The 16,898-nt window shown below is 34.1% G+C and overlaps 2 protein-coding genes and 1 pseudogene across 2 annotated transcripts; all 3 read right to left on the bottom strand.

The window, feature by feature from the left end:
• Positions 1-767: 767 nt before the first annotated feature.
• LOC25484323 (cytochrome P450 94A2-like) lies at positions 768-2,325 on the bottom strand (annotated as a pseudogene).
• Positions 2,326-5,250: 2,925 nt separating this feature from the next.
• LOC25484322 (cytochrome P450 94A2) lies at positions 5,251-7,107 on the bottom strand. The gene has a single exon (XM_013613101.3). The coding sequence runs from the start codon at positions 7,066-7,068 to the stop codon at positions 5,539-5,541; it is 1,530 nt and encodes a 509-aa protein (XP_013468555.1). The 5' UTR covers positions 7,069-7,107; the 3' UTR covers positions 5,251-5,538.
• A 4,103-nt stretch (positions 7,108-11,210) lies between these two features.
• LOC25484321 (iron-sulfur protein NUBPL) lies at positions 11,211-16,648 on the bottom strand. The gene is made up of 8 exons (XM_013613100.3): positions 16,449-16,648; positions 16,241-16,349; positions 15,106-15,228; positions 14,103-14,200; positions 13,815-13,941; positions 13,098-13,183; positions 12,239-12,364; positions 11,211-11,524 (listed from the first exon to the last, which is right to left on the bottom strand). Exons 1-8 carry the CDS (start codon positions 16,458-16,460, stop codon positions 11,366-11,368), a joined length of 840 nt encoding a protein of 279 aa, XP_013468554.1. The 5' UTR covers positions 16,461-16,648; the 3' UTR covers positions 11,211-11,365.
• Between the last annotated feature and the right edge of the window lie 250 nt (positions 16,649-16,898).

Here is a 16,898-nt window from a genome sequence, read left to right as displayed (position 1 = left end):
ACAAAAATTTGAACCCCATCATGACATTTGGTTTATCAATTTTAACATTTTTGTCAATTGAGTTATGACTTGTAAACAAATGATTTTATGTTTTATCAATTGAAATTTAAAGAAATGCTAACAAGTGTCCTAAGGAAATTTGAGACAATCTCTAATGATGGTGACTCAAATTTTGAAGACTTGGTACGTATTACAGCGGGGATAATTTTTTTGAGGTCTTATAAGACCCAATGTTTCACTTAAGACCTCAATTTTAAGTAGGACCACACTTTTTTAATATTAAATAATTTAAATGTAATGATATGAAATTATTGATAGTTGATTAGTTAGTTCTATTTAAGAAAAGGGTGTTGCTAAGTTAAGGATTCAAAAATAGAAACAATTGGTAATTAAAATCTCATTGGAGATTTCATTTGATTTGGTTTCTCTTATGAGCTTCAACTGGTCCATCTCCACAAGCTTGTTTAGACCTTAATAACTAAGAACTTCCTCAGCTAAGCAAAAAGAAAAGAGGAACAAGGGGTCTCCCTTTCTAACATCTCTAGAGCAAGCAAAATAGCCTTCATGTTTTCCATTATGGATGTTGATAGCTTAGCTGAATGCAAAAAAGTATGAATCCACACACCAACACCCAATTCAAATTAAAAGATTTCCATTTTATTTTTTTTTAATTTTCATTAATGATTAATAATAAAAATAATTTTTCAAAATTATAATTTTATCCATAATTGAGACAAGAAAAGGAAAATTTCAAAATTATCCTACACGTCCTCACATTTTCTTTTGGGTGCAATTCACCACCTTACATTATATTGTAAAATCAGATTTATTCATGTGTGTAAGATGCGCTTCTTGATCTTTACCGGAAAGCCACCTTTCATAATTGAAGTAAGATGTGAATCAAACACTGGTTCAACCCCTTCATCCATCGCTGGAAGCAACCTAAACTCCCTTATAATGCCAACAACCAACCTGATCTTCATTTCTAAGAACGCCATTTCTTTCCCTAAACACACCCTCGGCCCAGCTTGAAAAATCGGATAAGTATAAGGATCCATCCCAACAAAGCTCCATTTTCCATCGTCAGCTCGACTCAACCACCTCTCAGGTCAAAACTCAGCCCAATCGGATCCCCATATTTTCTCAGACCTTCCCATAACATATACATGATACGCAACTATCCACCCTTTCTTCACTAATGTTCCATCTGGCAAAACATCATCGTAGGCTGCTTCCTTAGCATCCACTGAAACTGGAGGGTCCATTCTCATACTCTCGCATAACGATGCATGAGTGTAAACCATATTCTTCACCTCATCGTTACTAACTATCATTGATTTTCTAGTAATCTCTTTAAGAATCTCATTCTCTACATGACTATGCTTAGAGATTAACAAAAAGAACCACGTGAGTGCAGCTGAAGTTGTATCTCTCCCAGCAAGAATAAAGCTTATCACAATATCAACTACAAAAGATTCGTCCGAATGACCAGAACTTAAAAATCGCGACAAAATATCCACCGATTCCAAGGTTTCCTTTTCTTTAAGCTCTTTTTTCTTTTCCCTAACAATTTTTGTGGCGAGCCCCCTTACTTCAGCGACAGCTTCTTTCAACCGTCGCTCGGGTCCAATGTTTAGGAATTTTTTCACTTTCCATAAAAATGGAACATCAGCGTTTATCCTGTCGCCGCTGATTCGTGTGCTATCGTCAAAAGCTTTGACAAACGCGATTTCGGGAAGAGAAGGGATGAGATATTCCGGATCGAATCCAAATGTGATTATGCAAATATTATCAAACGTAAAACGTTGGAGAATATCTTGAAAATCAGGGAGGATCATTTAGTTTTTGGAGGCTTCATGGAGAATAGGAAGGAGACGGTCGTTAAGTTCAACATCCACCACCGTTTCGATGAATTTGCATGGGGATTTAGTGTTGAATTCATGGCTGGAGATTTGTCGTTGAACCTTCCAACTTTCACCGTCGGTGTTGAAGATACCGTTACCAAGAAACTCAACGAGGGATTGATGAAATGTGGGACCTTTGTTGTAACAAGGGAAGTTGGTTTTTAGAATGTGTTGGACTACGACGGGGTTTGCCGTGATGACTGAGCAGGAGCCGAAGGGGCGGTGGAGGACAAAGGTGGAGGAAGGTATAGTTTGGAGGATGTCAGAAATCCATTGTATGAGGCGGTGGAAGTTGGCTGCAATGGGAAACACAGAACAAATGATAGTGTATGAGTTGGGGATTTTGGAGAGTGTTTTGCATTGTTTTTTTATGGTTAAGAATAGGAACGAAACAAGAGTTGCAGAGAAAAGCAACAAAGAAACCAATGTTTCGGGTTCCATTTGGTACGTAAGATACTTCAATCGGTGTCATCCATGACGATCTCTTTCTCACTCGTAAAAGTCAATAAATAGTTCAAGACAATTATTAAAGTCTACTGATTTTCCACTCAAAAAAGTCAAAAATGATTATTTCCAGAAAAAGTAAAAAATGACTATGTTTTTTTTTTTTTTTGTCGAGAAAAATGACTACACCCTCCGATCACTAATATAAGCAAAAAAACTACATTTTAGGTTCATTCATTTAATGATGCACATGATCTTTATTATAGACCATATACATCATTAAATGAATGAACCTAAAATGACTACACCCTCCGATTACTAATATAAGCAAAAAAACTACATTTTAGGTTCATTCGTTTAATGATGCACATGATCTTTATTATAGACCACATACATCATTAAAGGAATGAAAATGTAATTTTTTGCTTATATTAGTGAGCGGAGGGTGTATGTTCTATTATTTGAATGAGAGTTTTTGTAGAAGATCGTTTTTAAGCATATCCAGTCAAATCTTTTTTTTATTAAATGTTCTATTATTATTTTATAAATGTATATAATAACAACATTACAACCTTTAAAACATTTAGTTACATTATCTGGAGGCATGGGTGTTCCGGTCACTTTAATTTTATTATGTATTTTTGTAGGCATTATGTCGTTATATTCTATTAACTTGGATGCTGTGAGTTTGTTCACATATTCATCCTTTACATTTTTAGCGATGTTGAATGATGTAACCTGTCGATTTGAATGAATGAATATCAGTTTGTTTTTATAAAAAAAAATATATATATAATAACAACGTTAACATCTTAGCTTGTCAACAATTCTTTCTAAATCTGGTTATTGTTCCCAACGTCGGATTCGTCATCGACAACAGGAAGGAATGTTGTCATCTCTGTGTGATTGTCGCTATACTAGTTGAGTCTGCATTCTTCAACGCATAGAAGTATAGAACATATTATGAATATTACAATGTTTCTTTCGATAGGGTTCCTTTATTCTAGATGAAATAATGTTGTATAGAATTTCATGAAATTTTTCAATCTAAATACATTATTCGTTTTAGGGTTATTAAGGTTTTAGAGTTTAAACAATTATACCCTATTTGATTAATAGAAAAATGAAGTGTTTGATACGTTCAACATATTCGAACCCATGATTGATAAACATAAAAAATTAGAAAGTCCAACACAGAATTTCTCAAATTCACTTGTGATCCTGAAAAGTTCATATATATTTGATATGTGTTGAATATTACTGGACCAAAAAGAAATTGAAATGAAACATCTTCATTAATATATTTTGGAAAAAATTATAACTGCTATATACATTACATTAAGAGAAATACACTTGTAATCTATAAAGCCCATATACTTAATACGATACATATATAATACGACAATGATATATAAAAATTTCAAAATTCAAGATATGATACAACCGATAAACTTTAATAAAAAAATAAATATAAAATTAAGTATCTTTTGAAGCAAAAGAACTTGCAACACTTTCTTCTCCTAGAGACTTTTTTTTTTTGTCCAACAAAGACAAGGGGAGATGAAATAGAGCATAAGCGACATAGAAATACGAAGATGAGAGAGTAAGAGAGAAACCTTAAGAAAAAGATGAAATGTAGTAAGAGAATTGAATGAACTAAGAGAGAAATAGAAAAACATAGAGAGAATACGAAACTTGCTCGTTGAGGAGGAAGAAGACAATCAGCGAGTATTCGACGGCGGTCAACTGAGTGGACGACGACTACTTTAGAAGAAAACCAAAACCCTGATTTTTAGATAAGGAAAGGTGATACGCGTAGTTCGTATGGTGTGAAAAGAGAAAGAAGAAAACTAAGGTATATTAGATGAGTAATCCATAGTCATAAATGTAGTTAGTTACATTAGTTTGCTTAAACTTTGCTAGTTAGTTACCTAATACCTTACTCTACAAGTTATGTGTATATAGATAGTTGTATTGTTCTATTTCAACGATTATTGAGTAACAAATCTGCAACAAATTAAACTCCCTTATCTTTCTCTAACCTCCTTATTCCAAATTCTCTTCTCCTTCCTTTCAATTTTATTCATTCTCACCATTGCTTCAGAAGCAAGAAAACACAAGATACGCTAATAATTACAATATCAACTGCAAAAGATTCTTCTGAATGTGCGTAACTCAAGCGTCGTGGTAGAATAACCAATGATTCCAACACTGATTTTTCTACAAACTCTTTTTTCTTTTCCCTAACGATTCTTGTGGCGAGTCCTCTTACTTCAACGACGGCTTCTTTTAGCCGTTTCTTGGATCCAACATTTAATATTTTCTTCACTTTCCATAGAAATGGAATGGCATCATTTAACCTCTCGCTGCTGATTCATAAGCTGTTACCAAAGGCTTTTACAAACTCGGTTTGGATCAATTGTATGCGGCCGTGGAAGTTGGGGAAAAAGCAAAAGCGGAACCGAAGATAGAACAAGCTTTAGGAATGGTGGTGGTGGTGGTGGTGGAGGAGGAGGATATCTCACATATCATTGCCACACATGAAAAATCTACCAGGTCAAGATTCTCGGTGTATTCTCTTTAAAAATATATTTTGCTCTTCTTAAAGATAACTTTCCGTCAATGCATCCAAATTAACCACAAAAAAGAACCTTATAACATTAGGAAATGGCATCACAAAACACTGTTTAAGCAACAATTCTATCTAACCTCAATGTTGAAGTTAAATTAAACTGCTAATTTGACAGCAACTATGCATCGTCAAAGAACCACTAACCACTTATTAAACAAAATTGAAGATACTTGAATCTGCAAATCTAAATCAAATGCCAGGCTTGCATCTTTATCTTATGCTACAATTTCAACAAATTTAGAAGTAAGCAAACCCCTGGTTTAGACTTAGGACAGTTGAATCTCTCATATATTAACAAACATCAAAGGATGCATTCATATATTTGTGACACCAAATAAGAAGAAATGGCACACACTTATATATAAAGCATCACATATTCCATTACAGAAACCTACATTGGATACACCAGTTCTATGAAATAAGTAAAAACACATGCCTAGCACAGATTGATATAATTTCCATTAAATAATAAAAGTCATAATTTTATTCTTAATTTAGACGAGAAATGTAAACTACAAAATTACCTACACAACCTTAGTTTATGCATAAAATAAGATTTCATTCATTTGTGCTGCCACGCTTCTCAATCTTTACCAGGAAGCCACCTTTCATTATCGAAGTAAGGTGTGCAGCGAACTCCGGCTCAACCCCTTTATCCATTGCAGGAACCACCCTAAACTGCCTCATGATCCCGGCAACCACCCTTTTCATCTGCAAGAACGCCATTTCCTTTCCTAAACACACCCTTGGCCCAGCCTGAAAAACCGCATAACTATAAGGATCCATCCCAATAAAGCTCCACTTTCCATCATCAACTTGACTCAACCATCTCTCAGGTCGAAACTCAGCCCAATCGGGTCCCCATATTTTCTCGGACCTTCCCATAGCATATATATGATATGTCACCCTCCACCCTTTCTTCACTAAAGTTCCATCCGGCAAAACGTCGTCACAAGCCGCTTCCTTACCATCCACGGGAACCGGAGGATACAGTCTCATACTCTCACATAAAGCCGCATGAGTGTAAACCATATCCTTCACCTCATTGTAATTAACCGTTTCCGATTTTCCCATAACTTCCTTTAGAATCTCATTCTCCACATGACTATGCTTAGAGAGTAACCAAAAGAACCAAGTGAGTGCAGCTGAAGTTGTATCTCTCCCAGCAAGAATAAAGCTTATTACAATATCAACAACAAAAGATTCATCTGAATGACCTGAACTTAAAAATCGTGATAGAATATCCAATGATTCCAACGATGATTTTTCTTCAAGCTCCTTTTTCTTTTCCCTAACGATTCTTGTGGCGAGTCCTCTTACTTCAGCAGCAGCTTCTTTTAACCGTCGCTCTGATCCAACATTTAATATTTTCTTCACTTTCCATAGAAATGGAATCGCTGCATTTAACCTCTCACTGCTGATTCGTGAGCTATCATCAAAGGCTTTAACAAACGCTGTTTCGGGAAGAGAAGGGAGGAGATACTCCGGATCAAATCCAAACGCAATTATGCAAATATTATCAAACGTGAAACGTTGGAGAATATCTTGAAAATTAGCGAGAATTGTTTTGTTTTCCGAAACTTCAGAGAGAATTGGAAGAAGGCGATCGTTGAGTTCAACATCGACAACAGTTTCAACGAATTTTCGGAGGGATTTAGTGTTGAATTCATGGCTGGATATTTGACGTTGAACCTTCCAGATTTCACCATCGGTATTGAAGATACCATCGCCGAGAAACTCGAGTAGGGTTTGGTGACTTGAGAGACCTTTGTTGTAGCAAGGGAAGTTGGTTTTGAGAATGTGTTGCACCACGGCAGGGTTTGCCGTGAAGACTTGACGGGAACCGAAGGCGCGGTGGAAGATGAAGGTGGAGGAAGGGATGGTTTGGAGAATATCAGCTATCCATTGTATGCGGCGGTGGAAGTTGGCGGAAAAAGCAAATATGGAACCGAAAATTGGATAAGGTTTGGGAATGGCGGTGGAGGAGTGTGTTTTTGGGGATATTGATAGTTTTGTTTTGGCTAAGAATAAGAACGACACGAGAGTTACAGAGTAAAGTAAGAAAGAAACCAATATTTCGAGTTCCATTTGGTACGTAAGATATTTTTGACTTGGGTTGCTATCGCATTGTAGTTGCCCTATATATAATGGAGTGGATTAAACGGGGTCATTCATCACGATCTCTTTTTCACTTATAAAAAGTAAGTTAAATTGCATTTTTGGTTGCTCGAGTAGTATTGCTTTGGTACATTAATTAAAATTTGATTTATTTTAGTCCCTTAACTTTTCTATGTCACACATTTTAGTTCTTTTCGTTAGTTTTAATTCAAAAACGTTAGTTTTTCTTTATCTTTTTTTTCTATTTTTCATCTTCATATCATCTCCGTCAATCTTAAACAACAAGAATCCCAGAAAACTTACAGAAGAAAATGAAGAAAATCTAACATTTTTTAATTAAAATTAACGGAAATGATCAAAATGTGTAATGGAGAGAAGTTAAGGAATCAAAATAAATCGAATTTTAATTAAAAGCGATACTACCTAAATAGTTAAGGGATCAAAAATGCAATTTAGTTTAAAAAGTAAATAAATTGTTTAAGACAATTATTAAAGTCTATTTATTTTCCACTCATAATTAATGATTCTTTTTACAAAAAAAGTAAATAATGATTACATTATATTATTAAAAAACAAAAATAAACATTTGACAAAAAAAACAAAATGATCGTTTTTCTAGAAGCTCGTCTTTATTGGTAGCATGACAAAAAAATGAAAAGAACATAAAAAACGAGGAAGTAGGTAACATAGTTCAATCTAGGGGTATTAAGCCTCAAGGTAGATTTGAACTCTAATCTGCCAAAATGTAACACCAAATATTGAATAACTTCTTAATTTTGTTAAGAAATTCAAGCAAAGGATGTTTTTTAAGCACAAGTAAGAAAGAAATGTCAATAATATATTATTTTAAACAAAAAAAATTGTCAAAAAATAAACATATATATATATATATATATATATATATATATATATATATATGTATATGTATGTATGTATATGTAAATGATACATATGTTGAAGAAGATTAAGGATTCGTTAAGAATTCGTCTTGTAAATAACCAGTTGAATAAAGTTGTTGATTATGAATATCAAATCATGATAAATATCATTCATCTACCACTCATTAGAAGAGATAGTTAGTTATTTAATCTCCCTTGTTATCACGTAGTAAATTACTAGCATTAGTGTCACCTGAAGCACCACAACTTCCATCAATATTCGACTTTGTTATGCATCCATCTTGAGGATGGGCCACTTAACAATTTGATGAATAATTTGGTGCTCTAAGAAGTGAATATTAACATAAGTTAAATATGTACACATGATATCCATAGAATAAAGGACATTTTAAAATTTCCATTGATAGTCTCCAAGAGTATGATTATTTATGAAGTGTCAGATCCACTAAATAGTTATTGCAAGCATGTTACAAAAGGTCCTTTATACGTGGTTTGAAATGTTTTAAAGGTTGTGAAGCTGAAAAAATATGGATGATTAACATTACGCGTCCGTTGTCAAACTTCCTTCCATGGAGCACGGTCTTTAAGATGGTGAAGCACATCTTCATCATGAGTTCACATCTCTAGAAAATAAGAGAATTTGTCAAGTTGTAGTGTTGTCAAAACTTGTTAGTTGGAATCATATTGTGTGTGCAAATATTCTCATAAAAATGAATTTGTTTTCTAATAAAATTCAATGAAAAAAGAATATGTTTATTATATATAATATTCATTTCCTATGGTCCCCATGAGCTTAGCTCAGTTGGCAAGGACATTGCATAATTTATGCAGGGGCCGGGGTTCGAACTCCGGATACCCCACTTCTCCACATTTAATTGTGTGAGCTCTAGCCACTAGGCTATTAGACCAAAAAAAAAAATATTCATTTCCTATGTGTATCTTAATACTTTTAGATTTTTATCCTTTTTAGGGGCTTTTAGATTTTTATGTTGATATTAGTGTAGTTTGATTTAAAATAATTAATTTTGAGGGAAGTAAAAGGACTATTAATTGAATTTGATCTTCGTTGTATTAGTTAGGTGAAAGCATACAAATAAAAAAACAAATATTATAATATCAAAATTTCTTAGATTAAAATTATTTCTATAATTAAAAGAGATAAAAAGATAAACTTTACTCAAACTTGCTATAATTTTTTTTGACAAGTGCTATAAAATATAAATTGATTTTATCAAGTGACAATTGCTTGCAAAAGCTTATATTTATTATATTTATATTTATATCATTCAAAAATATTTTCAATATACTCCCTCCGATCTTTAATATAAGAAATTTTTTAATATTTTTTTTTAATCTATTAGATCTAAAAAATATTTACCGGCATATAAGATCAAGTTGTTTTAAAACTTTTTATAAGATTGTATTTGTTAACATATTTAAAAAATTACAACAATTAATGACTATATTGGTTTTGATGGTTTTTTTTTCTTCTGTTTTTCTTCTTATAATAACAGCTCTTATAGGTGAACCACCTTAAGTGGCGTACACACATTGATCTCCACACCAATATGCGACACGTAGCCTCCTTTTACTGTGGGAATCCAAAAATAAAATAAAATAAAAACAGTGAAACAATTCCTTCTTCAGACCTCTCTTTCTTCTCCCTCATCGGAACCACCATCGGCCCCCACCGCCCACCGTCGTCCTCCATCTTCAACCACAAATCTCACCACCGCCGTTGTCGCCGTTCTCACCCCCAAAGCTCACCACCACCGTCGCCGTCATCACCCTCAAACTTCACCGGCACCACCGTCGCCATCAGATCTAACAACCTCTGTCCGCCTTCGACCTCGAACATCCACCACCACCATCGACATAAATCTCACCGCCGCCAAGAAGGAAATCAAAAACATCAGATCTAGAATGCAAACCAAAATGCATGGAGGTGGTGATGGACAAACGACGGTGATGAAGAAGAAGAATTTGTGATTCGGTTGTGGGAGTTGATGGAGGTGACAGAACGATGGCGATGGAGATGGGGTTGCGATTTAGTGAGGCCGGTGGTGGTGATGACATAACGACATCAACGGTGGTGGTGAGGCCACAGAGAATAGGAAGAGAAGATTGTGTGGTTGTGAATGAAACTACCAAACTACCCCTATTGTGTGAAATTACCAAACTACCTCTGCCACATCAGCAGTGATACAAAGGAGTGTAAACATAGAGTGGTCTACCTATCTTTTTCCTATAATAAGGATAGGAGGTAGTACATATGAATGAGTAAAAAATAGCCCAAACCATCGTCCACTCTCGAGCAAGTTAAACTATTATCATGTAGCAATTAATATAAGGAAAATGCTAACTAGTACCCATGATAAACTAATTAAGAAAGCAAATATGGCAAAATTATTTTAAAATGTGTATTTTAAAATATGTGTAGTCAAACTTTTAAAAATATAAAAAGTGCTGGTGTCCCAAAGACATTAGTTAGCATGACCCGAAGTATAAATCGATTTGGTTACATGGCACTACTACCCCACTTATGAATCCCTCGTCGTGACTCGTCAGATGTACCTAAAAAAATGTGGCTTACTATTCAGTCTGCCTTTTCAAATTATGGCATACTCGTCAGATGTCGTTCTAACATGCACTATCAAAAGTAGAAACGAGTACAATGCAAGTAGTATAATTTTCCAAGTTCTCCCAAAAATTGTGGCTTACAATTCAGTCTGCTTTTTCAAATGATTGGATAGTGGAAACAGAAGTTTAGGACAATACAGTACCAAACCAAACCAAGCCGGTAAATCCCAATCAAATAGCTAAGTTGTCATCATAAAAGACAACCACTTTGAGGAGTCATTATATAACCACCTTATTTTCATATCTTATATTATAAGAATACATCTCACATACCGCCACCACACGAAAAAAAGCTACCACATCTACCAGGTCAAGAATAAATCTCTTTGAAATGTATTGCTCTTCCTAAAGACGATAACCTCTCCACAATGCATCCAACTCAACCACAAAAAAATAAAAATAAAAAAAGAACCTTATAACTTAAGGAATGGCATAACAAAACCCTTCTGGAAGCAACAATTTTATGTAAGCTCAATATTGAAGTTAAATTAAACTGCTAATTTGACAGCACCTATGACGACGAAGAACCTCTAACTGCTTATTAAACAAAATTGAAGATACTTGAATCTACAAATCTAAATCATATGTGAGGCCTACATGTTATATTATACTACAATTTCAACAAAATTTAAAAGTAAGCAAACCCCGTATAAACAGCATAAGGGAATCAGCCCGGTCCTCTTTTCTTCCTCAGGGACTGGAGTGTTATGACGGCAAAGTGAAACATTTCATAGTAAAATCTCTGGTTGAAATTGTTTCTCCTTGAGTTTCTGAACAACCTTTTCAGCTATATTTCCATATGCTCTAGAAACTACTGAATCAGGTGCGGCCAACACTATCGGGTGCCCTTGATCACAAGCTTCCCTGATCTCCACTTCCAGCGGTACCTTTAATCGATAAACAAAAACTTGTCAGAATACTCAATAGATAAATTTTGCAATCCCACTTAATACCGGGAATAGAGGTTGTGCTGTTTATCAATAATTTAAGCCACAAATATTACAGTAAATTAAGAGAAATGCTCTTCTCAATGTGTAAAATCAACCCCCCCGAATAAACTTAACAGTCTACCAAGTCTCCCATGAAAGATACAGCAATAGCACAGCACAATCTAAAGAATGTGCCAAACTGCTTGTGTGTATCACCACCCCCAATAAAACAAAAAAATAATTATAGGGACTAGCTTAAATTTCATTTTGAAGAAAAAGATAATGTTGGACTTTAAACACCTCAATCTCAAAAATTAGTTCTCTCAAATTCAATAACTTCAAATTACCTATGTCTTTCTTAATTAATTTGGGTAAAACTTTTTTTTCAAAGACACAGAAATAGTTCCCTCTCCCCCTGGCATTATTTAGTTTTTTTATTTAGGATTAGCTTTACTCATTAGATAGTTAAAACACCGATATTGCTAAAGCACAAAGATAACTTTTATAGTAACATCTAAGAAAAGAGTAAAAAATTGATCAGTTGTTAACTTAGTCATTTACAAATAAAAAATATATTACAAGTCTGTGTTCAATTGCTTGCTTCAATAGAGTCCGGTGATCTGCAAAATTATAATTTAAAAAGTACAGTTTACATACAGATAATCAGCATACCTCGCCCAAAAAATTTAATCCCATTTCAGTGGCTGTGCTATGAGCCCCTCCTTTACCAAATATATATGAAGGTTCGCCACAATGTGGACACTTAAAGCAGCTCATATTCTCTATGATTCCCAAAATCTGTAAGGACAATTGGAGTTCTCAGATTAACAGACATCAAAGCTAGGATGCATTCTTATACTTTTCAGATGACATGTGAACACCAAATAAGAAAAAGAAATGGCTGATATATCAATGCAGGCATCACAAATATCATTATCAGCAACCCATATTGGACAAACAAGTTCCATGAAATAAATAAAAACAAATGCCTTAAAACATATCATAGAAGCACATATGAATATACTTCCAGTTCCACATCATTTGAGACCGGGTATGTTTACATATATAATCAAACTAATTTTAGTAACATAAACAATAAAGTGAAATGAGCCATTAGGATTTCTAAATGCATTGCAGCAACTCCTAAGCTCTGATTCCGACAAAATGCAATCTCCTGATTCAGCATAATTGGGATTTCAACCAACCTAAAGAGGTTGGAGGCCATATAGCCACTAGATAACAAAAAATCCATGCCAGATGCATTAATGGTACAATGCACTTTTAGCATGACAATATAAACATTTTTTCTTAGAAAAACAATTGGGATGAATCCCCATGACCATGAGGCAATAGTCCAATTGAATAATAATTGGTAATTGCAGCATGATTGACAAGTTGAATTAAACCAGTAGTGTATGGTGTATCTTAGTATAGCACAGCATACATACTGAATTGCTCAACATTAGCATACGTTCCAATTTACAAAAACTCATAATCAGGTAAGAAAAAGTATGCCAAGCGAGTATTTTACCGGAATATCAACTTTATTGAACATTTGTACTCCCCTCCTTGCATCCATTAATGCAACATCTTGAGGAGTTGAAACAATCAGTGCACCTACCATAGACGAAGCCATGACAAAAATAACCAATGAAAAAGGTTAAGTGAATGGAAACTTGATAAGAAAGGTCATTTCAAAAGACAATTAATAATTTGGTGATAGCACAAAATATCCAATATTACGACACTTTAGTTCAATTTTATCCGTGATTGATTTCTTTGAACATAAAAAATGTATTTTACCTTTTAATGATCGTGACTCAATTAAAATTCTACTGAAAAAGTTTTCATTCTGAATCAGTGTTATTGATTGCAGATGGTGGAAAGCCAAAAGCCCATCATTTTAAGCTGCCATAAAACGCCATGACGACGCCATCCTTCAAAATTGGCCATGGTGGTTGTCGAAAAATCTACCACCACAATCTGTCATGGCACCGCCATGCCGATATTTGAACACTTTCGAATTTACAGAGCATAGTACAGACTACAAATAGACCTAGCATAACCTTCTTTATGGATTTATTGAATATATCAGGTAGATAAGAATAAAAAAGACTAAAATGCCAAAATCTAGACAAAGTAAAGGTCCAAGCTGTTTGGCTAAGTTTTGCATTAGACATCACCACAGGTGATCCCCCAAAAAGCATCCAACTAGAACTATCTTCCAGATTCCTAAATTGTTAGCTACCTGATAGTTGCAGATTCTGAGACATAGATATTTGCACATCACCGGTGCCAGGAGGCATATCTATCACCAGAATGTCAAGGTTCCCCCAGTCAACTCCCCTTGTCATTTTCTCAAGAGCTTTTGATACCTACGATAATCCAGCAATAAAAATTCAAATAAAAAACCTCTGCGATATGTTTCAATAACTAAGAACTAAAGTTGTAGAAGGCAGTTAAAACAATAAATAAGTTAATGAAAGTGAAAAGGAGACCAATCAAGGGAAATCAGAAATTACAGCTGCATGCATACCATGGGGCCTCTCCAGACAATCGGGGCATTCTTCTCCACAAGGAACCCTATTGACATACACTTGATCCCATAACTATCAATTGGAATCATTTTATTATCTGAAATTACGCGAACAGAAAATTATTGGCATGAACTGCAATGGAAGATGGAAAGGAACTTAGCCATAAAACAATGCTTAATAATTATGTTATCTAGAAGTAGCAATTTTAAAACAAAGAAAATGTTTTTAAAAGCAGACAAGAAAAACAGAACAATTGTAGTTATGAGAAATGACAGCAACACACTCCTAAAAATATCATGTGTTGAGAAAAGTGTATTGCTCGTACTCCTCTTCTAGTTATGTATTGGGTTCCATCCAATCCAAAAAACAAATGAAGTGGATGATTTAAAACTACCTTATTCAGAGCATTGCCATTTATGATAATCAGCAAATATTACATATGGATAAGTTTATCAAACTCAGAATACCTGAGAAGTTAATTAAGTAGCAGTTAGTGTTTTACTTTTACAGTTAATCATATAACATGACTAACATCTAGAAGACAAACAATCAAACAAATCCTATTGCTTTAACATTGTCACTAAAATTGCTTAAATGTGAGTGGAAAGCAAACTTTGTTTGATATTGATGCTTTTCATTTAACATAACACAATGCCTAAAAGCACACATGTAGAAATCCAATGCCATTGAAGATGAATACTTCTCAGAAAAAGTTAAAGTGGGAATAAATAAATATCTATGTAGCATTGACAGTTTAGGTTAAAGTTGTGCCCGAGTTTCCAACACTCCTACGAAACCGACATGTGTGATCACATTCATTTTCTCAATTTTTTTTAGCAATGTCTATGTGTCAGTTTCATAAGAGTGTCGGACATCGACAGCTGTTGGTTACATTCAATCAAATTCATTTTCTCAATTATTTTTAGCAATGACTACGTGTAAGCGCCGTGTCCATATTTGTGTCTGTACCAGTATATTATAGAGAAATATTGAATGATATACCTTGTGTGACTTCAGGCTTTGTGTCGATGTTCATCATGATAGGAATGTTGGGTCCATACACATCAGCATCAAGTAACCCAACCTTCAACTGGAACTTACTTGCAAGCGCAACAGCTAAATTCACTACAAATTCAAATCAACTCATTTTAATTCATTTTCAATAAAGCTCAACTAATAATAGCCTGTTTGGATCAACTTATTTGAGTTTTGAGCTTATCTAGTGACATAAACACTTATAACACTGACCGAGACAACTTATGAAAACATCTTATGACATGTTCATCAGTTGTTTTCAGCTTATTTCCATAAGTTCATCAGGGTAGCTTATGAAAACAACTAAGCACATGTTTAGTTCTGCGGTGACAAAAATTAGATTTTGAATTAGTTAATTAATTTTGCAAAATTGATTTTATTGAGAAGAATGTAAAGTGGTTTCTGTTCAGATACATTTACGCAAAAGTGGGTTGAGCAATAAATTTAAGGGCCTGTTTGGTAAGACACATATTTGAGCTTATGGCTTATTGCTTATAATCTCGTATGACTGAAAAAGACCTGTTTGGTAATTGTCATTTTCTCACAAGTTAATATAACTTAATTTTATGAGCTTATAGCTTTTTTTGATAAGATAATTCAAGTAGCTTATAGCCTATCAATTTTTATCTCAATTTTACCCCTACAATCTTAATTGAAAAAAATAAATATTAATTAAATATACATTTTTTTGTCATTTCATATTTATATGCTATTTCAATCGCTAATTTTATCAAACACTACAAATTCAATCAGCTAGCTTATTTGCTCTCAACTATAAGCTAGCTTATAAGTCATCAACTATAAGCTCATCTGCTACAAGCTAACTTATCAGTTATCCGCTGTTCTTTACCGAACAAAGCCTAAGCGTAAAAATCACGTTTAAACTCAAAACCAATTCTACTCAAAACCAACCAAACCTATCAAAATCAATTTTACACCTCTAGAGTCAATTTTGGGTACTTCAAACATGGAACCAAACATAGGCTTATATCTTATACAAAAAATGAAACAACTTATTCATAAGCGTGTTTATGCTATAAGCTGCAAATCAACCTGTTAATCCAAAAAGGGCCTACTCCGGAAAAATTGAAGGAGTTTTTACCAGCAGTTGTGGACTTGCCGACACCGCCTTTACCGGAAGCAATAGCTATGGTATCTTTGACTCCATCAATGCGAAGATGCTTCGCGTAGCTTCTAACACTTCCTAGCCACTGATCACAATGAAACAATAAAATGCAATTATAATAAACATTTTACAGATAAAGAAAATGAAATATAGCAAATTCAATGTTGAAATGTCTCAGTCTTACCCTCGGCCTCATCAACTTTGATGTGAATGTATATTCTGTTTTCTCAGGGGATCTTCTGTTAGGTTGAATTTGAGGAAACTATAAAGCTTAAAGCAATTGATTCAACATATGGATGGATTGGGTTACAATTACATCCAACAACAAGGAATGGTGGTGAAATCGAATAGAACTAGGAAAGAAAAATCATGTTTTTATTCCTATAAATATTTCAATTTTTGGTTTCAATCCTTCTAAAAAATTTATTTGATTTTTAATCTTTTAAAAGTTTTTATTTTTTGCTTTTGATTCCATTTTTTTTATGTAATCTCGGGTGGATTCTAGGGTGAGGGTCCAATTAGGTCCCTCACCGGTGGACTACGAGAAAAATACCAATAGATTAAATAAGTGGTACATATTTATTTAAATTAAAAGTGGGAACATGGAGAACTGCTCACATTCAATCAGATCCTC

Source organism: Medicago truncatula, chromosome 1, assembly GCF_003473485.1.
Source record: "Medicago truncatula cultivar Jemalong A17 chromosome 1, MtrunA17r5.0-ANR, whole genome shotgun sequence".
NCBI lineage: Eukaryota > Viridiplantae > Streptophyta > Magnoliopsida > Fabales > Fabaceae > Medicago > Medicago truncatula.
Note: the sequence above shows the minus strand (reverse complement) of the source record. Positions and strands in the feature narration are given on the sequence as shown.